Here is a 22,259-nt window from a genome sequence, read left to right on the forward strand (position 1 = left end):
GATAGGAAGTAAGGGTTAGGGTGTCTAAGTCTTTGATTGCAGCTCTTTATAGGAAGGACCTGAAGGCAGTAATAACACTGTAGTACACAGATTCATAGGCCTGGAATGTCACCATGACTTTATTAGCCCAAATAATTGCCTTTTCTTATACTCCCAGTTAAAGATATGATTTACATAGCAACTGTAATGCACCTTCTCTCTTTTTTAGATCTGTTTCCAGCATTTAACAATAACCTGGATAATTATTAAAAATATATATATATTGGTTTAATTTATTTATTTTCTTAGTTTATTTCAATAGATGCTGTGGTGAGAATGTTGTTAAACAGACCTACTTCTGTAGCTGTGCTTTGTGTAGTCTGTAGCTTTGTTTTACCGGGTGCAAGGGTGGCTTTATCCATGCAAATGGTGTTGTAGCAGGAGTGACTGTCTGTTTATACCAGGGCAACTGTGTAAGTAACTCCAAATGATGTGTGAGTACTTGCATTGTTGGCACTGTGAATATCTGGGTGATATCATTTCCCTGTCATAGTCCTCCCAGTAACCTAAGGTACAAGTCACTTGACCCTCTGCGCCTCTTTTCACCCTGTAAAATGGGAATAATTACTCATCATTACCCTAGCCTTATAATACCTGGAGGTACCTTGTTATTACAAGGCTGGGGAAGGAGTCCTGTAATTACATGAGTAGAAAAACACATTTGCAGAAAGACCAGCTGCTTAGACATAGATGCAGATGGACGATTAAAAGCTTCTCTTCCTTGTCGCTCCAACATAATTTTCTTCAGATTGGAATACTGTACTTTGTACTTTTACAGGGATAAAACTGATTTATCAGACCAAACTCTAAGCTCTCCTAAAATATCAAAGGCTAGGTCATTATCTTAATGTCTAAAGCTAAGCTAGGCTAAGCACAGCAGACCCAAAGCTTACATTATCCAAGATGCATCTTCATTGCACACTGGCAGAAATCCTAAGTAATTTGCTCAGTGGAGTTTCATCCTTGTAAAAGTTACATAGATGAAAATAGAGCTGGAGCCTCATGTTTCTGCTGTTCCATGAAGGTCTGACCTCACAGACCTGTTTCTAATACAAACAGCCAAGCAAGCCCAAGAATTGTGAATGTGTTTGATGAACACTCATTATTTACCTCATTTTCATTCCTTCTCTCTATCCTGCAATTCTGTCCTCACAGGAAAAACTGGGTTTACTCCATGCTAAACCTCCTAATTTCTGTGTGGTGTTGTCTTCAGATTCACTGGAAACCCTCTTGCCCAGATATGGTTGTGCATTCTTCTGGTCCTTGTTGCATTGTTAATTACAGACTGTACCTTGAAGGAAGAATATTTTTTGGTTTAACACAGGCAATTTTTTCAAAGCTGATTGGTGTTGGTGTGAGGTTGGGTTTTAGCATTATGCAATGCTGCTTTTTGCACTGCTTTCATTCTTTCATACTGCTTCTGTACTGCAAGCCATTGCCTGTAATTGTCTGAGCAGTGAATCACTAAAAGTAAAATAATTGCACAGATACAACCATCTCAATAATTTTTTTTTTCCTTTTGTGTGTATTGCCTTAACAGTAAGATTTGAGAAGGCAAAATGCATTTCAGGTGCAAACACCAATTGTTCTGTTTCTTTTGGTAGATGTACCGACGCCAGAGGCTGGCAGAAAGTTAGCGGATGCTTCTGTAGTGAACGGCAGCCCGGCACCCCAAGGAAAGCAGAACGGGGCCACACAAGTGACAGTACAACGCAAGAGACTCCTTAAAGCTCCCACATTGGCTGAGCTTGACAGCTCAGATTCAGAGGTAAAAAATCAGGACACAACTTGCTTCTCGATTTGTCAGATCCGAGTCTTGCTTCTTAGTTTGCTGAACTGATCAGATGAGACATGACTGTGCAAATTATAATCCGAATTTTCCATGGCTGCTTTGTCAGCCCACAGAACTTCAAAAATACTAGATCAGACCCAAAAAAGGAGAATAGTCTTTTGAAAGATTAAAAGGTAATTTTGGCCTTAAACCCACATTTACTTACTTTTCTAAATGTCCAGTATCTGTCCACAGTGCATTTGTAGCAATTATGCTTTTGGGAATTTAGGAAAGTACATAGCACCCTTCTGGCACTCATGCAGTAGCTGCTAAAGGACTCAGATGTGGGGCTAGCCTCACCATAAAAGCTGTTAATGAAGAGCAGCAGCTGTGCCAGTGGGGTTGCATTTTGGTGCAGATGTCAGTGCATTAATTTGCTATATAAGATCGGGAATGAACACCCCAAAAATGTTTCACGGATAGGGACAAGAAAATACCACTCAGATGGAGAAATAATTTTGAATTCATCCACTCTAAATGAAGAGTTAAAGATTTAAAAAAGCGTTAGAAGGAGAAAACCTTAAAAAGCTTTTTAGCTTCAAAGCTGCATTATATATGATCCTCAGGAAGCACCAACCTTACATCCTCAAGAATGAGCTTTGTCTTCTGGACCAGTAGTGTTATTAATTGAGTTTGGACCTTTCTGAAAGTTAAGCTGTCTGGAAAGCACATGCAGGCAGGCTTTATTCACAGAGGATAATTTTAGCCTGGGGAAAGCAGTCTTCCCTGACTCTTTTTCTCTCTTGTAAATGGGAAAGGAGGGGTTTCCTGACAGGGTGGTTACAAAGGCATCTATGCTGAAAGATAGGAGGCTGGGAAGAAATATATGTGGGGAGAAATTTATCTCTTTGCATAGTTTCTGATCTGTGAAAGGTTGGCCCTCTTTGGGGTTATCCTGTGGGTGACTTGTGTGGGTGCATAATTTGGTGCATCTGTTCTGAAAGGAGAAGAGATTTGCATTCTGAGATCACTCATCAGTCTTTAAAATTACAATGGAGGCTATATGTGGTTTGTTAATATGAATGAAGCTGGGCAGAATGCAGGAATACTAAGATCTGTCAGTGAGAGTTGGGTCTTACAGCCTGTACCTCTGTGTATCCTGAAGCATCATGCTATTTCACGCAGGAAAATGAGCAGAAGTCAGTAAAAGAAAATTGTGTTATGGGGAATATGAAATGCTTCTTGTAGAAGGGAAAAATAAAACGTCTAAACATGACTATTGATTAGGGAATACTGTGGTAGGCAAGCAAAGTGGTATGGAACAAGCTCTGGAACATACAGCAAAAGATAAATTGAAAATAAATCAACAACATTGAGCTGTCACAGAGAACAGATGCTGGACTAGTTTGGGTCAATAGAAATAGCTGGTGAAGCAACTGAGATGATGAAAGATGCTCAGCAGAATACTGGTTGGGCTCAGCAAGAGTGCTAAGGTAGTGAAAATAAACTGAAGGGAGTTTGGGTGAAGTTTTTCAAGATGGTGAAGGACACAGAACACTGGAAGAGAGTGAAGATTGCTCTGTCCAAATGTTTTATTTCTTCCCTGACTTTTACTTTGTATGTACCACAGAGAAGAGTCTGTGTGTTGTTCTGATTGACTGTAAATGACTTGGCCACCTCTTTGTCTGCAGTTTGAATTGGGCTTAACCTCTTTGGAGTTACTCACTGGGAGTGAAATTATTACTGTGTTGTGCCCTAAATTACAGGCTGGAAATACCTGCACTGCTGAGCTGTGGACCTCCAAATGAGCTGTGATGCAGATGCATTTTCTTGCCCATGCATCCCCTTTGTTCTTTCATCAGTGTTGCAATGCAGGCTGTGTCCCAATACTCAGTGTAGCCAGGCAGAGGTGAAAGGCAAGGTCTGATACAGCCTATGCCCATTTTCTATCAAGGATAAATATTATATAAATTTATCCTTCTTTCTGTCCTTGCTTTTTCTTCATCACCACTAAAATCACAGATTCCAGGGGGCATGGAACAGGAAGGCCATTTTGCTTTGTGTGACTAAGAGAAGTAGCAATCTAGTAGTCACTTTTGATACAGATTTAAAAATTGTCTCTTCCTAGTGAAGCTACAGTTATCTGGCCAAAAATTATGTCTGTAATATATTTAGATGTTTTAAGCTGCAGCTTTCTCAGTAACTGTAAAATTCTAATTGTTTGACACTCTGGAAGGGTGCAGAGTCCTGGATGTTTGGTTTGATCCAATGTCAAATGTAAAATGTCAGATAGTCTAAAATAATAATCACAGTTGCTGTATAGATATGGAGGAATTCATGCAGTGGTGCATCAGAACTTCCACACTATTTCATTCTCAAAAGAAGACCCTCTGTTTGAGAAATTGTAGGACAGAAATAGCATTGTCAGTACATGTGTTTGTGCACAGAAGTAGTAATTTGAAATTACTAACCTTGAGTACCTGTTGTCTAAGTCAGATTTTATGTCCAATTTAATTTCGTCCTGGCTTCTATTTTCCATATCTTGGTTTATACTTATTTTTTATACTTAGCCACTGGCTCCAACAGTTCATTCTTTAGAATAGCAGAAGAGCTTACTTAGTTCTTCATCTTAGCTCATTAGCTTCTCCAGCAATGGTAAACTTGTCATCCATTCAGAACAATCTGACTTCTACAAAGTGAAAAGTTAAGTAGTTCCCTTTGTTCAGGTCTGTTCTCTTTCTCAAAATGTAAATATTTTACTCTAGGCTTGTGAACACTCTTGCACCCCTTCTAAAGAACAGTGCATCCAATTGTCATGGATGTTCTCCACTGGTCTTTTAAGACAACCATGCAGAAATATGCAGAGCTGTCTTAGCCAGCTCTGTAGCTGAACTGTACTGCTTTCTGCAAGTAAAACAGCTGATGTAGCTCAATGTGCTGCTCAAGCTTCCTTACAAGCTTCCCATCACAAGTGTTTTGCGGGGTCCCAACTGAAATGTTAAAGTGAATATACTGTTTTGGGATGAGAGCTGGTTTGAGACCCTTTGCAGAGTACTGTGTTGTGGCAAAGAGGTGGGAACAGTGTCCTCAAATACAGCACCTACGCTTGGGCTAAGCCTAAAGGACAAATCACCTGATGGGAATTTGTAGAGGCCTGTGTCCTGTGATGCATGGTGCTCATTGAGGTGATCCTGCCAGCTTTTCTTTCTGACTTGCTGTTACCAAAGAAGGCAATCTTGCAGCCAGTGGAGATTTTCAGCTAAGGAAATATGTGAGAGAGAAGCTTAGCCACTTGCTGGATTTCAGGGCAGGTCACTTGTTTGATCGGTAAATCTTGACGGCCTAAATGAAGTTAAGTCTTTTTGGTTGAAAGCATTCACATTAGAGGTAAAGAGCATTTAAGCTCAGTCCTTCAGCACTCTTCATTTGGGAGGCTTCTGTGACCATCTCTTTCTTTGCTGTAGTGGGTGGCTGAAGACAGGCTTTAGGTGACAGCAAAGGCTTTTATAATTTGGGTGGCATAAAGCTTTAGATAGCTGAGAGGTGTTTAGTCAAAGCCCATTTCACTTTCCTTCATCTTACAGGAGTTGCCCTTGGCTATTAAGAAGAAGTATGCAGATACAGTGAATGAGATTTCTTTTAAATACAGAAGAAAGGAAAAACACACCAGGATTGGGAGTTAGGGAACAGTGCAGTCAAATTCAGTTTAATTTCTCTTCACCTGAGTCACTTGTATGAGTGGCTCTCCTTCCTTTGGAGGCCAGAGAAATCTAAGTGCTAATTCCTTGTAGTGTGAACTGTAAAGCTGTGTTAACATATCTGCTGTAGCTGCAAATCCCTAGGAATCTTTAAGGGAAATTAACAGTTTACAGTGGATTCATGCACCTCTCTCCTGATCTTATTCTTTCATGGAGTAGCTAAACACACTGAATTCAAATCATGTACCATTTATTTCACTTCCTAAAAAAACTGAGCACTGAAAATTCTGTTTGCTCAGTACTGTGGAGAGTCAGTGTTTTTCTCCAGACTTCTAGGACTTTGAGTGACTGAATGGTCCAAAATATCTTTGATAGCTTGTGTTTTCTGTGTGCCAAAAGGAACTAAAAACAGTTCCTGAGGATTTTTGTTTATTTCCTTCTTGCCACACAGGAGGAATCAGTGCACCAGTCAGGAAGCAGCAGCAGCATCTCCCCCTCCCAGGTGGAAGACCCCTCTCAAGAAGGCACCAGCAGCAGAAAGAGTGAGTTATGAGAGATCCCAGTGGCTGCTTTTACTCACCTCTGTTGTCTTCTATGCTATGAACTTTGTCTCACACTTATATGGAAAGTTGAAGCTGAGTGTTGTTAATGGAATAAACTTCTAAAGCTGAACCCTGCTGAATGGGTCAAGTGTGATAAACAGTTGGGAGGCATTAGCCTCCACTCTGGATGGATATCTTTGTGAAACAGGTTTCATCCCTGAAGTTTATGTAGGACTGTAGAGGAAGTCACGAGTGAATGGAGGGGATGGCTTAGCTATGCTCATCTCATAAAATAATTTTTTGCTATGGAAGCATGTTCTAACCTAAGACCAATTTAAAAGTTTCATCCATCTCTGTCACTGTAGCAGTGTTTGAAAGACAGTTAGCAATCACCAGTATTTCCCAAAAATACTTACTGGGAAAAGGGCAAGATCTGGCCTTTTTTTTCAGGCATAGTTATTGCACGTTTTACTGTGTAACAATATTTTTTTTTTTTTTTTTTTGAAGTGTTTCAGTTTCATTGGGAAGGTTTTGTAATGAGCTGTGTAATGTGTGCATGTGTTTTCTGTGTATGATGGTGAAATAATGAGAACAATATCCTGAAACACCTCAGTATGGATATGTAACTTCAGCCACCAGTAGTAGGAATTCTAGCAAATCAGTGGCTGGATTAAGTACTGAGCAATGTTATCCAACAGTCTCTTGTAGAAGAACTAACTTTTTTGTACTGATTGAATCCTTAGTGCCTCCAAAGTTCTTGCCCATATCGTCCACGCCTAAGCAGCCCGAGAGACGGCAGCCGCCTCAGAGACGACACTCCATTGAAAAGGAAACACCAACCAATGTGAGACAGTTCCTACCCCCTTCAAAACAGAGCTCCAGGTCACTTGTAAGTGGAGTGGGTGGTAGGAGAGAGAAAAAGAGGAATGCTAAGAGTATAATGAAAATTAAAACTTGGCTTCAGTGTGATTAGAACATGACCCAAAGAAAACTCCTCAATTCAGAAACAGCTCTTGGCTACTAAAGGTGTTTTGAAATCAAGATTTGAACTTTGTCTCTCTAACATATTTATCCAAAATCCCAGGTACAGGTGCCTCAGAAAACATTTGCACTGTGATTAGGACTCCGGGTAAACCACGTGTCTTGATTTTTGTTTCAGAATTTTACCAAAACAGATGAACTTCACCTTACTGATATTCCATTTGAATAGAGACAATTCCAAAGCAGTGGATCTATTTTGGGATTTGGGGGAATTTTTTTACTTGTTGGAAGTATTGCAGCTAATAACTGGATGAATTGAATGAATTCTTCCCACCTTAAGAACTTGCCTGGTAATGTTTATACATAGGAAAGCTCTTTCAGTAATCCAAATCAAGGTTTGTCTGTGTTGCTTTGTTGAAGTTACTGAGGCAAAAACCTGTTTTACTGCTTGAAAAGAAAGTACAGCGCATTTGATCAATTAGCTTTAATTGAGAACTGTTTTCCAGCAGAGTACAAACAGCAGAGGGTATGAAATCCTGGTTCGTTTATGCTGACATACTGATTAGTGCATTGTAACTTCATGCAGGGTATGTTCCTTGTCTCTTTTCCTACCAGCAGGGTTTCAGAGTGTGCCCCATGAGGTGCTGGTGAACAGAGAAATTGATAAACACATCCGAGTTTTTAAAGGAAGGGAATATTCACTTGCTCTATCTTGTAGTGCAGTGGTATTAAAGGGCTTTGAGAAGCATTTTTGTCAGGCCAAGAGACAGCCAGGATCCAAACCTATTAGATGATGAAGCTGATAATTTCTGGGGAAAATACCTCCAAATATTCCCACAATGGGCTTTTCCTTTTCAGAGGTCTGCTGAATTTATTACATCCTTCCAAGCAGAATGTAGTTTTTTATTCCAGGTGCAGCTCAGGTAGTAACATGTTGATAAATGCATGGCCCAGGCGGACATCTCCTGCCAAAGTGAACTTGGAGCAGGATGTATTGCGGCAGACCCATACTGGAGAGGTCCTTCAGCATGTGTTTGAAGTCACTGTCACATAAAATGGGTTGCTCTGGCACCTCCTGCTGCAGGAGGTGGAAACCTGTGGAAAACCCAGACTTTATTTTCTGGTAAGCCCAGTGTCATTCACAGACAAATAGTTCAAAGGGAGGATGGCAGAAAGCATCCTGTGTTATACTGAGACATTTGCTCCATCACACTTCTAATGTATCTGAGTGTGCTACATTGTAATATTAATCTTGTGTATTTCAGAGGATCATGCAACTGAAAATCTTCTATGAGGCTGTTGTTTTAAATAGGTCAACCAAGTCCTTACCAGAATCTTCTTGACCACATACATACTCTCACTCTGTCAGTCTGTTCATGGACATATGCCTAGAAAAATACATTAAAAATAAAACCATTGCAGAAAAACTAATTCAATTATTCCATTCCCCCCTGAAAAATACTAAAGGAAAGGGGAGAAAAAGCCATTAGATAAGTCAGGCTAATTTGGGAACAGATGGGAAGGGTTTTACTAGTTTCTTTTGTGCTTAGGGGAATTTTTTTTTAATTTGTTTTGGTTTTTTTTTTTTTTTTTTTTTTTATCTCCAGAGAACTGTCACCTAGCTTGGTTTTGACTTTGACATGAAAAAAGGAAGCTGATGGTGAAATTATGTTCTGTTAATAAGAACCTATTTTATCTGACGCCTTGAGAGCTAATTCTTTAACTTGGCAATAGTGCCCTCTAGGGTGTAACAGACACCTCCCTCAACACTCCTGTTTTTCATTTTGGGAGATGTGTTCTGGTATGCTGGCACTGGCCCAGTTCCACACTTTGGCTTTCTGCAACTCTCTCCTTCCCAGAGGGATGCCAGCCGCTTCCAGGGGCTGCTCCAGATGTTGCACCGGTGAAATTGCCATTCCCAGAGTGAATGCTTCTCAATAAGTGCAGAGTATTACTTATTTTTTATTTGACCTCACACTTCTTTATCCCTTCCTCCAGGACTGATGGAGTTTCATTTCTTATCACCAGCTCCTGTGACCCTGGTTTCTCTCCAAGGTGAAAGAGGCCTTGTCAGCAAATAGCTGTCAATGCCAGTGAAACCAGGCAGGGGTTTGCTACAGTCTCTTAGCAGGATTAGCAGGAAACTGCTCTGTCTTGCATACTAATGATGATTTTGTGAACTGGCATCTCATCAGACAGAGGTAGTTAGGCCCAAGTAGGTGGGGAGGGGAAACTAACTTGGAAAAGTGCCAAATGCAGTCCTTTTGACATGTCACCCTGCCAGTGGTACATGGAAAGGCAAGGTGGCTCCATGATTTTGGAGGGGTCAGCCCTGGTGGTTCCTGTAGTGAGCTGATTTGGTGCTAGCTGATTTGGTGCTTGATCAGTGAGATCAATTCAGTGTCCTGAGATTTACCTGTGGGTGCCTTTGCAGTCTGTTTGCTTTTTTAATTATTATTTTTATTATAATTATTTTTTTTCATGACCCAGAGGACCAAACCTAATGGTTTCATTTATACACAGCATTCGCTTCTCTGCTTCCTATCTATTGTTCAGGTTCCTAGGATAACCAGTTTATTTCCAAGGATGACTTTCAGACCACTTTTTTCAACTATGCAAACAGCTTCTCTGCTCAGCTCTCATCCCATTGAAGCAGCCATGTGTGGGGTGGCAGGGGCTATGTACTATCTCTGTGAGAGAGCTTTTGCCAGCAGGTGGAAACCCGCAAAGGTTTGCCTCTTTTTGCTGGCTTTGGAAATCACCTTCACCAGCATGTTCCCTCCTAGGGGAGCACTTCCTCAGCTGTGGCAAGAATTACAGCTTAGGCTGGGACATTGCACCTGATTGACTTTGATTTCAATGTGTATTAGGATATTTGTGTGTCTTCAATCACCTCACGGGGAAAAGAAATCAGTTCTGAAAGGACAGCAAACTAAAAATGCAACATCACCAGATTATCAATGCGACAGACCTTAAATATTACAGCACATGAAGATCCTGCAGCAAAAATCCAGCAAAACTATTGTGATCCTTGGACTATGTTGAAAATAACAAGGTTTTATATTTCTCCCAAGATACACTATGTAGAATGGGAGGGCATTTGCAATCTGCTTTACTTGAAAACCCATATATTGTTTTAGTCCTTAGCATGCTTATGTATCAGAACTTGCACAACAGCTCATATCCATCTATCAGGGAAGGCAAATCCACTGAAAATAAAAAGTAATTAATTTACCCCTATGTTAATTGAACATTAATTATTTAATTTTTCCTTTGTTTTGTGTCCCAACCAATAAGTGGAAGGGTGAAACCTCTTGTAGGAGAGTTTATAGTTGAGATACACTGAGCTGACCTTTTAGAAACTTTTAGTCTGCAAAAGGAGCAAGAGTTTAGAGTGCCTGACTAATTGTGAATTGCAGAATGTAGAGGCCACTCTGGCGCCCATTCATTCTGCAATTTACTAAGGCAACTCATTTGAATGTCTAGTGACATCCTTTAATGAGAAGAAGGAATACATTAGAGTAAAAATGTGTTAGTCATAAGAACCTATTAGGTGTGTGTACACTGAGAATGACCCACAAAGCACATTATGGGTATGCAAGTCTTACTACCTGCTTTTCCTGCATAAAAAAATTATACATACACACTTTAAGGTATAGTGTTTATGAAATGATTGCATAGTCAGAGTTAAGCCAGTCCCCAAGAGGATCACGGACACTTCAAGGTCAAAATAGTATTTGCAAATAATATTTTTTCCCCTTTAAAAATAAGCATATTGGCTTGTGTTTAATATTAAAAAGAGTATTGAGTGTAATTCTGGAAAATCAAGACCATTCAAACCACATTTCGTCTTTACCATGTTCTGTCATATGTGAGTATTGCAGAGAGTACTCTCACTTGGAGCTGCTGAATTTGAGTGCAGGTTTGGAACTTTGAGCAGTAAATCCAAAGCATCATTGTTCAATGAAGTTTAGCCAGTGCTTAGCAAAATTTAATTAATTTCAATGCCTTAGAGGTAGTGTAAAAAAAATTTTTTCTTGTGTACTTATTTATATTCTGAAAAGGGAAAAAAAACTCAAGCAGTTTTTTGAAAACTGATTATTTATCTTTCAGTTAATGTTGCATTAACATTTTGTTGTCCTTGTGTAACCACTGGAATTAAAACATTAGCATTTAAACATGTGAATATTTTCTATGTTTCCCCTGCTGCCTGCTGGCTATTTCGATTTTAATGGTATTCATTTTGATTGGTACGACAACAGGCCCACACTATTCCCCTAGTACGTGCTCTACACCTATAGCAGATCCGCAGAATTTCTTCAAAGGAGCAATATTCCCCGACGTCATCGTTCTGTAAATTAAAGGAATGGGCGTTCATGAGGGGGAAGGAAGAGCTTCAAGTAAGAAATGTCTTTCTAAAGGACTTAAAGCTCTGGTTGATTGCAAGCATTCAGTCAGCTCATTCACCTCGGATAGTTTCCCTCAGTCTCCCAGGATGCAGACTGGGGGGTTTGCTGGCATTGTGTGCATCCCGCTTTCCCACCCACTTCCTCTCCCATGCCGCCTCAGCCTTCAGCAATGCCTCCCCATAACAAGGCAGTTGCTATGGGAAGAACCCAGAACAAAATGCTGAGAGCTGCTGGTTAGCTGTAAAGTTGCTCATAAGGAACAGAAGATACTTTGTTTTGGCTGTGCAGTTTTACACCTCAGAGCAAATTGTAGCTGCTTTTGATATAGTTTGTTTTTTCCAGAAAACTAGTTTTCCATATCCCAAACGTTTAGCTGGCAAATCTAACAAAGTTAACTCAATTGTAGTCTTTTGTGGGGTACCCTAAACAGAGTGAAGTTTCTTTGTGTTCCCTTTCTAGATAGGTAAGACAACAGTTTTTAAAAATGTGGTGGTTTCTAAATGCTAATGTTTGCCAGGTCTGCAATGTAGAAGGATTTTCTTTTTAATCTGATGGAAAGACAGAACTCTGAGTACATGGAAATGGAGCATTTCCGTACTAATCCGATTCATCACTTCAATTTGTAAACGAGATCTCCAAACTGTCAGCTACGTCTTTGTGTATGCAGGAGAAATTTCCTTCGTTCATTCAGAGAGCAGTGCCTGTCATTGTCATTACTGCACAGTAGCCCCTCTGGGCTGACTGAAAAGGTTCACTAAGCATTAAGCAATGGGAGTTCCCACAGAGGTTTCTGTCTTTCTTTTGGAAATGTATAATCAACTACTGGGTTGAATTACAAATTGGGTTGGTGCTTTTTATTCCCTGGTACCAAATTCAGGAGTTCTGCACTCAATATTCTCCTAAATGCTGCAACACAGAACAAATACAAAAATTTTTAAGTGGAAAGTTGTGCTTTTAATTCTCTATTTGAGTCTCTACCATTTATAATGCAACACTGGGCAAGCAGTTCACCTGCTTGATATTGGAGCATTATTCTGTAAAACTTAAATTGCTGCTGTTACTTTCTGGGGCAGAAAGGAGAACTTTTCTGCCTGAGCTGATGTAACTTTTTGTAGTCTTGATGTTATTCTGATCATGTGAGCACTAAGATGTGGTACCACTGAATAAAAATTTTTGCTAGAATGGGCTACTAACAACTTTCCTTGGCCACTCTGGGCATCACAAAGTCTGAGAGAAATTATTTGATGTATACCTCAAACCGTATACATAAAATAATGCCATCTACCATATTTCATTTTCCCTTTCAATTTATAAATCTGAATGTTGATTGGCTTGAAACAAATGTTCACAATAAAAGACAAATGGAGAGAAGGATCAAGTGATTTGAGGAGGAAAGATGAAGAAAACTGTCATTGTTGTGAAGGCTGAACATAAGATCATTTACACCAATTTATGCAGCTTCCAATGGTTTGGCACTCATGTGATGCCCATGAATGAGCCAGTGCTATTCCAGTTTGATGGGAGAAACCCCTGTTTCTGGAGTTACTAACCAGGTGGCTGGTTGTCTAAGTTGAACTCTGGAAGAAGCCATTAGTTTTTGAAATAATATGGGGGTTTTGGCTTCCAGGAGGAGTTCTGTTACCCCGTGGAATGTCTGGCTCTGACAGTGGAGGAGGTCATGCACATCCGTCAGGTGCTTGTGAAGGCCGAGCTGGAGAAGTACCAGCAATATAAAGATGTCTACACTGCTCTCAAGAAAGGAAAGGTAGGGCTGAGTCTGGGGAGGCTCTGAAGGGTACTGAGAGAGGCCAGTTGCACAAGCCTCCCATTTACACATTTGTTTCTTACCCTCTATTGGAGAGAAAGAAGAGTTATCCACCAAACATCCCCCTAAATGTGTGATACATGGGTCAACTTCCTCAAGTGATGTCCAGAAACATCAAAACTTTTCATGGAAACACCTTGTTTGTTCAGATTGCCTATAAAAATGCAGTAGCATTTGCAATTATCAGAGTGTATCTGTATGTGTCTGGTTTGAACTTCATTGACTGAGGTGATTTCTGTCCCCGTGCCTTCTGCAGGTTTGGTTACCTTTCCTGGTCCAGAAAACAGAATTACAGATAGCAACAGAAAACTGCAAGTTCTTCATATATGAACCCTTACTATCTAGCACAGAGGGAATTAAAGCCTTCAGAGAAGTGCTGCAACCAGAAGGAGGTTTAATTTTAGAGACCCCTTAACCAATGCATTTTTCTGTAAACTGCAGATTGGAGATTGGTACTTCCCAGTAGAAGCAGCATCCTTTTCTCCCACTTTTAATTTGTGCTTCTTGGACAACCTCCAGAAAGCCTATTTTGACTTCACTGTGTATTTTATCTACAGGCCTACCTGTGTCTAATGTGCAGATTTATTTTAAGGGTTTAATACATTTAAGGCAGAGGAACAACAATCTTATAATGTCACTCATTAGATTGAGCTGTTGCCTGTTGTCATGACATATAAAGTTTAGTAATGAGCTTTTCTCAAATCTCAAAGTAGGTTGAGGATTTAATTAATTTACCCCACAATTAAAATTGTTTGCTTTTATTTCCAACCAAAATTATCTAGTTAATGAGCAAGTATTTAACTTAGGCAAAACAATTAAAGGCTTAATTCTAAATATATGAAGATACAGCTCTGGACCTTGTTCTCAATATCATCTTAGAAGTACAGACCCCAGAACTGCATGTAGCCCTGCCACTGTGACCTTGCCAACAGCAACTAGTCAGTGAAGTCATCACTGCGTGGGACTTTGCCTAACACTCTGCATTTCTCTGTTCTTCCTGTAGCTCTGCTTTTGCTGCCGAACAAGAAGGTTTTCTTTCTTTACCTGGTCTTACACTTGTCAGTTCTGCAAGAGGTAAATATTTTATGTCTGTTAATAAATGAGTACAATTTCATAGGAAAAATTATTGATTTATACATTAGAAACCCTCAAAAATTTTTGCTGCATACAGTTGGTTTGGTTTATTTCTGTAACAGCTGGTGTTAAAAAAAAGTAAGAGAAACTAAAAGTAAGAGAATTTTTTTTAAATGCTTATGAGAAAGCAACATGGAATTTACTCAGGCTCCCTGTGGAGAAAATATCGGCAGGAGAAATGCGGCACTCGATACGAATGATCAGCAAGACTCAAACTTTATTGATAGGCATACATATTTATATTGGTGTTAATGAAGCTAATGCATATTGCAAAGGCGAGCTCACAATTGGTTAGTTACTTATCAGTCAACTACGCCTACTTCCGCCTACCTCTACAGCTCCCCACTCAATAGTTCTACAACCTCTGTAGGGGTTGTAGAAATGTTTCCCAAATGTTTGGGGAAAACATTTCAAGGCAATTTATTTTTTGGGCTATTTTTTGAGTATTGGGGCAGGGGAAATGCAAGAAGGAATATTTGCAGGTAAAATTATGAATTTTAAGTTAACAGTGAGACAATAAGTCATAAGATCTATGTAATCACTGAGTTTTGCTCTCACTCACCAGAAAAGGTTTCTTTAGAGGAAAACCAGTTTCTTTTTCTTTTTTTTTCCCCACAGTTTTTTGATTTAGGCGACATTCTTGTTCAGCAGTTCTCCTTGCTTCTGGCTTCATGTTCTGATTGAAGTTACTATGTTGAAGAAGCTTTAAAAATAAAAATGTTTATTTAAGGGGAGGATGGAGGGGGGGGCGGTTCTATCTCCTGAAATTCCTTATTGATTTAAACATAGTTTTTCCCAATGGACTGATTCATGCTCTTGTTTTTTTACACAGGCCTGTATGCTCACAGTGTTGCAAAAAAGTAAGTAAGGAAACTTCTGTTTCAAGCCTTTCTAAAAAGCTGCAACCTTTGTATTGATGCTGCACGTGCCTTGTGCTGTCGCCAACAGATGCGGCTGCCATCGAAGCCATACTCCACCCTCCCCATCTTCTCCCTGGGACCCTCAACCTTGCAAAGGGGAGAAAGCTTCATGAGGCCAGAGAAACCCTCTACCAGTCACCACCATTCCCTGCGGAGCAGGTGAGAGACAGCCCAGCCTCACTTGTGTCTGTTGCAAACGTTCTGCAAATGTTTCATGCTGGCTTATCAATCATGAAGATGCTGCTCACCTGTTTTGTAGTTGGCCATATTTCTAATGCCTGTAGTAACTTTCCTGAAGCCTAACAGCGTCTTAAACCCTTTTCACATTACAGCTGAAAAATAATGAGAGTCTGGGACGACTATATTTCTGTAGGACCTCTGAGAAAATATCCTTAACATGTCTTTTTTTTCTGGTGTGAATGGACTCTTTGGAGATAAATCTTAGAGGCTGAAATCACCCACTGAATGAGAATTCAGTGATGTCTAGTGCACAGATTTATCTTCTCCCCTAATTTTTCTTACTCCAATTTTCCAAATTTTTTCACTTCAATATTATGAACTTATCTGTTGGCTTTATATCTTATACACGGATGGTTGTCAAAGCTAATCAAATATAAAAGAAATGCTCCTTTTTGAGGGAATCTGCTGTATAAACCCTCTGCACAGATCACCATTGCTATGGTGCTGTGTAGATTAGCCAAAAATATCAGCTATTTTTAGTTACTAGGAAGGTTGTTTTTGCCAGGATGTAAATGTTACACATGCCCTCAGTCAGTGACCCTGCAATCTTGCCAATCCAGGCAGAAGCTGTCCTCTCCAGTGTTTGGTGTAATTTGGAACAGGACGAAGGAAAATTTAAATCCAGACTTTTCTGATGTGATTTTTTCTGGGGCCTGCAGCCAAGCTGACAAATAACGTGACAGATCCTGCTCTTTTGCCTTTCAGGTTGACCTCAAGGTCCAAGTCTGTGGATAAGTCACACGAAGAGTTTCCCAAAGAATTAATGGAGGACTGGAGCACAATGGAGGTTTGTGTGGACTGCAAGAAGTTCATCTCAGAAATCATCAACTCAAGCCGGCGCAGCCTGTCCCTGGCCAACAAGCGAGCCAGGTTAAAAAGGAAAACGCAGTCCTTCTACATGTCCTCAGCAGGAACCTCGGAGTACTGCCCTTCGGAAAGGACGATCAATGAGATCTGAGCCTGTGCCTTCTGCTTTGCTTCAGCTCCACGAGGTCATCATCCATCAGCCAGGTCACTGGGTCTGGATCGTCACCCCGTTGCTTTGTTCCACCTGACTGGCTTGGGTTTGCCTTTGGTCACAGGATTTCCTGCTCCAGCAGTTCCCAGAGACACAGAGCTGTGGTGGGATCTGTGCAGGGTGATACATGACGGGGCAGCTGCTCGCACTGGGAGAGAGCAACAGTTGGAAATTGTTGCCTCTGTTGTACATGTGCGTCAAAATGAGGAAGCCTTTTCTTGCTTTCAGTCTTTTTTTAACCATGCTTTGAATCATTTTTCAGGAGATGAGCTGAGAGCAAGTGTCTGGTGGAGAACCAGATCTAGCACAGTGTCAGCATTAGCACACTAGCAAATGGTAGGTCCTGCTGCATTCCCACCTCCTCGGAATGCTTACGCCCAGCAGGCACCCAGCGTGAGCAGCTCCAGTCAGATCCATCTTCCTTTGACCCATTTTGGTTGCTCTGAGATCAGGGTTCAGCACAGGACTCTGCAGTGTCAGTGTCCTGGGGCAAAGCAGGTGACAAAGCTCTTGGCCTGTGTGGTCGGTCATACCCCTGAGCTGCTGTACTTCTTAAGCCTTAGTGTCCTTCTGAGTGACTCCTGAGCAGGTTTTAGTAGTTCACTTTCTATCTTGAATGTATGATAATGACTACTAGTAGCAGTGAATTTTAGTAGTAGACAAAGTTGTACAGTTTATGGGGAGGACGGGAAATAAGGGAGGCTTCTAATTTTAACTGAATACCTGTAAAATTGTTCTCGTGGTTACTCAGAGAAAGCAGTGAGTAAGGTGTAAATTTGTATTATAATGGAGCACACAGATACTGCTAGAGTTCTGTCTGACAGCATATCCACTAGTAACCCCATTTTTTCTGGGGTTTATAACTTGGCTGTAAAAATTCGTGTTCGGCTGAAATTTGGGACAGTGCTCTCTCAGACTGGGAGCAATCTCTTTTTCTCCTTTAATCTTTTTTTCATTCTTTCCCCCTTTTTAATTCACTCACAAGGGAGTGCTAGACTAATTGTTTAGAAGTTCCAACAATTTTACAATGTTAACTGACTTCTCATGCTTTTTTGCACTTTTTTTTATATTCAAAATACTTTTTTTTTTAATTCAGTCATAGCCAGAGTTTAGTCAATAATTTGGGGCCAGATCTTTTTGGTATTTAAAAACAAGCTAACATAGCCAAGTTATTAATACTTGAAATCAACTACTGTAACTTTTTTCATAAATTTTTTAATACCCTGAGGCATATTTAATATCTATATAGCAGTGTATTATAGAATGACATAGCAGAAAAGTTTCAGATCTATTTATTAACATTTCTATTCTTCGAGTTAATGAGAGATACCTCAGAACTGCTCCAAAGTAGCTGGGACTGGACTTCCATAACATAATTTTAAAGGTGTATTGAACAAAATAGCTTCCTCTGTCCAAAAAGCCCAAGAGACAGACTGCCCCTCTGGCCCTGGCAAGGCACAGTGCCCAGGCTGGGAGGCACCAGGGCTGCTTGGCTCCCATTTGGCAGCCTTTGGAGCAGCCATCCATATCGTCTCTTTTAGGCTGATTTGAAAAGCACATGCAAAAGTCTCTGTAAACCTTCCCAGGGAGTCAGCCATCCTTATTTTTTTCTTAAAAGCCCCCTTGGAAAATTATAATTTTCACATACATAGGGCTTATTGAAATAGTTTCTATTTTTTTTCTGAACCAATGCAAACAGGAAAAGCAGGGCTCAGTGCTAACTTTCCTTCTTGCTGTCCCATTTAAGGTCAGGTGTCACAGCCCTCTCCTCATGATACCTCTAGAGAAGTGTCTTGCGTGTTAAGGCACCTGGAGTACTGGCATGGGATAGGGATGTAGGATTGCAGGGTAGCACAGGCTGGCTGGTGGGAAAGGTTCTGCTGTTGCTGGAAGGGTCGCCTGATCTCAGTCACATCAGCACTTTGTCTTGTTTCTGTGCCAAAACCAGGCCGTGTGTTTGCTGCACAGTGCACCAGGGGAACCAGACAGAAACAAATGCAGGAAATCTCACTTTGCATCTGCCCTGTTGTTGTCAGGATTTTTTCATGGAGATGCCCCGGCCATGTTTCACATGCGCTGTTCTCTGCTCACAGTCTGCTTCCCTGGTGTCCTCAAGCCACCGAGGTGCAGGGCATCCAGCACATTTATTTTCTTCTTGGAGAGGAATTTGGGATGTTGTAGAGCAGGCAGGATGAAGGACTAAGTAGCTCCTGAGCATGTGAAGGCAAAGTCTTTCATGCCTGTGCCCTGCTCCACTCTGGCAGTGTCCAGGGGTGGCTCTGAGGCAGTGACAGAGCTTTGTGATCCAGCCTGTGCCTTCCCTGAAGTCCCACAAGTCCCTGGCTCAGGGCAGGCTCTGCTGTGCTGAGCAGGGCACAAACACTGAAAAACAATGCAGTGGTTGTACAGATGGCTCCCTGTTGGTCACACAGAGCTGCCATGGGCCAGGGCCTGGATAACCTCCCTTTTTCCCTGGAAAAAACCTTCCAAGCTGCTGACACGTGCTGTGGCAGGCTCCAGAAGACACGGTGTGGAGGGCTGCCTCTCCCTTGGCTCCTTCCCTTCCTCACTGGCACAGTTGCTCTGCATTATTCCAGCATTTCATTCCGTGAGCAGAGAAGCAGCGGGTTGGTTGGTCGTGGGAAGCCTGAAGGAGCTCAGCTCGCTGGTTGCCTGGCTCTGCAGAGGGGGCTATTTTTAGCTTTCCATCTCCTCCCTGCCTGCACCAGCATCCCAAATGCACTGCAGCCATTGGCCCAGCAGCCCGTGGTGCTGCCCAGCATGTCCTAGTTACGGGCTGAACTTCACGTCAGCGTCAGAGGGGGAAATCAGAAGCTTGTAAATATCTGTAATATATTTATTAATATTTAGGAAGTCTCCATCAATCATGTAATGGGAATTGAATTTCCCATGATGTTTTAAAAAGGAAACGAGTCTTATTTATATGTGTGTTGGCTGTTATCTTTTATTAGAGTTAACGCTTTCAGCCCCCTAATACAATTTGCACATCTTAGAGAGAATTACTGCTGAAAAGAACACGGCACTAGCACAGAGAACTCTGTTCCACGAATTTTAAAATTATTTTCTTTGGGTTTTTTTAGCTTTATTAGTATGCCCAAGGTCTGTTAAAATATATCATAGGAGACCCAAGGACCTAAAAATGCCTCTGGCAGCATCAGTCTTGTTTTCTATGTGAACCTGGTTGTGGGGAATGCAAAACTAGCTCTGCCTCACGGCGGTGATGGAAGATGTGAGCAGGCTTTTTCTGCAGCTCTCAGACCTGACCTTTCAAGTGTTCATGGTGACAGTAGTGTTTTGAGGGGTTGTTGGGTTTTTTTTTCCCTTTCTCCATTACTTCCTTTATACAGGGAGGGGTGTTACCTGGTAAAAATAAAATGCCTTTCCATTATAACCTTTGTCTGTGTTAATTATTCATGGGGAAGCTGATTTAAAGGTTCTGTCTCTCTTTTTTTCATGCTTTTATGGTTTTGTAAGATCAGTCAGATGTTTCTTTGGGCAAAGAATTGTTAACAAAAATGATTGCATAACAGCTGAACACTGGCTGGGCTGCATGAAGGGATGAAAACCTGTCAAAGTACCTTTAGAATAGCAATAAAAACTGCTTGTGTAACCCCAGTGATGTGATTAACTACTTGTCATCATCTGCAGCCAACTCCCTCTGTTACCAGTGTGCTGCTTCTTCCAACACTGGCGGGCTGTACCCGAGGCAGCACATTTTCCTGCATGTAATACAGGCTTTGGGAAATCTCCATCCCTCCCTCATCATTGGGAGAGAAATGCTGACAGTCTTTTGGAGAGGTTTTTGATGGATTTCGTTTCGTTTTTAAACCAGAAGTGGGGAGAACATTATTATCACAACTCTTATATTGTTCTCTCTTCTCTCCCGAGCATCCCTTTTTCCCCAGTCAAGTTCAGCATCAGCTTCCCTGGTTCGTTACTGGCTGCATGCTCTATAGGTTAAAACTTATTTAGAACCTCCAACTTTAAACTCCTGATTGCTACCTTCCTGCTTTACTTCATCCAGCAGCTCTGCAGATCTCTTAGGAATGTCTGTCTTACAGCTCAGTCTCATCCGTGAAACAGTGACAGCACACAGGCAGGAGAGAAAGGTGCTGCAACTCTACACTCTGGTGCTACAGCACATGGATTATGTTCTTGTTACCAGAAAATTTTATACTGTTGCCATATTGAAAACTTGGAGCTGCTCTGGTTTATTTCTTCTTTTGTATATGTGTATCTTAAGGCCAGTCTGAGAATGTTTATGAATACCAATTCCAGCTATAGAAACCTCTTTCATTGTTTCTGTCTGATTTTTATTACTATTGTGTTTCAGACTTTTTGGGTACCTGTAATTACTATTCCCCAGAAGTTCCTTGTAGGAGAGCCATGACAGAGGGGCATTAGCTCAGCCTGATGTGACACACAAAGCACAGAAAGCACAGAACCCCCGTGCTGAGCGGCACCTGTGAGCTCCTGCAGCCCAGAGCAGAGGCAGCCTGGGGCCTTCCCTGTTCCCTCACCTTGACATTGAAAAATCCCAGAGCTGCCCATGTTGCCCAGCTGCCCTGGCACAAGTTGTGAGCTGCTTTGTGTCCCAGAGTCCTCAGCTGCAAAAAGACACTTCAAAGTGGTTACAAGCTGTTTAAAGTATTCTGAGAGCTGCTACTGAAGAGCTGAGTGGTCAGTGTCAGAGCTGAAAGGATCCTGCAGTGCAAGTTTCCATCTGCTTTCAGTACTGGAAAACAATTAGCCCTACTTCCAGGTGAAACAAATTCCAGAGAGGTGAAACTTGGCAATACTCTGACAAGCAAAGACTTGTGAATGAATTTTTCTATGGTAGGTCTGCACTCAACAAATGTCACGGGGCGTAATCAGGAGAAGGAGCTCAACAGGCATCAAATTGTATGCAGTAGTAGCTTAGTTTGTTTATTTGCAATAAATCAATTCAGTAACATTCCAGTTTCTTCCCTGGTCAGGCTGTTTTGCAGCGGCTGTGCCTGCCTGAACTGAGTGTCAGATGTGAGGTAGCCCAGGCTCTGTGTCCTGAGGTAACAGGAGCTGCTGCTGTCTGCACAGGGCAGTGAGATGGCTTCTGTAGAACATTTCTAGATGTTTAGGACAGCTCTTTGGAACAGACCCTTCAGAACAAGCCTTACTGTAGTTAATTTAAAAATACACTTGTAAGCAGATAGTTTTTCAAGGTGCCAGGCTGCTACTGTAAACTCACAGCTAAAAGGGACCTGTTTGATTATTGGTATATTTGATTTTTTAAAAAAACAACCCATAAGAGCACTCAGTATGAAAAAAACATATTCTTGGTCCCTCCAATGAAACTGAAGGTGTTCCCACTAAGCTTCAGGTCCTCTCTGCATTTCTCTAACCAGTGACACCAGTGCTTAGAAATGGGAGCCAGCAATGTTTTGGCTTTTGCAGGATGGGCCCTGGACCAGACAGTGCAGTGTGAGATTTTTTAAACTGGATTTCAGAAATCTGAGCTCAGAAATCTGCTAAATCTAGAATTAAAGGACATGGGCATAAGTTGATATAAGTGCTGCAGGAGGTAGGCTTCCAAAGTTTGGTGGAAATAAGCACCAGTTCAGCTGCCATAGATCTATAGAGAGGCAGCACTCTCAGGGCCCAGCTTCAGCTGAGACATTTAAG

General features: G+C 41.3%; 1 protein-coding gene across 1 annotated transcript in view; it reads left to right on the forward strand.

The window, feature by feature from the left end:
- SPIRE1 (spire type actin nucleation factor 1) overlaps positions 1-22,259 on the forward strand; it is a 128,029-nt gene extending 105,770 nt beyond the window's left edge. The window contains 8 exon segments of the mRNA XM_030944194.1: positions 1,644-1,807; positions 5,960-6,050; positions 6,794-6,939; positions 13,068-13,205; positions 14,269-14,339; positions 15,232-15,259; positions 15,348-15,478; positions 16,265-22,259. Of these exon segments, the coding sequence (XP_030800054.1) occupies positions 1,644-1,807; positions 5,960-6,050; positions 6,794-6,939; positions 13,068-13,205; positions 14,269-14,339; positions 15,232-15,259; positions 15,348-15,478; positions 16,265-16,517 (1,022 nt within the window). The 3' untranslated portion in view covers positions 16,518-22,259.

The sequence above is a fragment of the Camarhynchus parvulus genome, chromosome 2 (assembly GCF_901933205.1).
Source record: "Camarhynchus parvulus chromosome 2, STF_HiC, whole genome shotgun sequence".
Taxonomy (NCBI): Eukaryota; Metazoa; Chordata; class Aves; order Passeriformes; family Thraupidae; genus Camarhynchus; species Camarhynchus parvulus.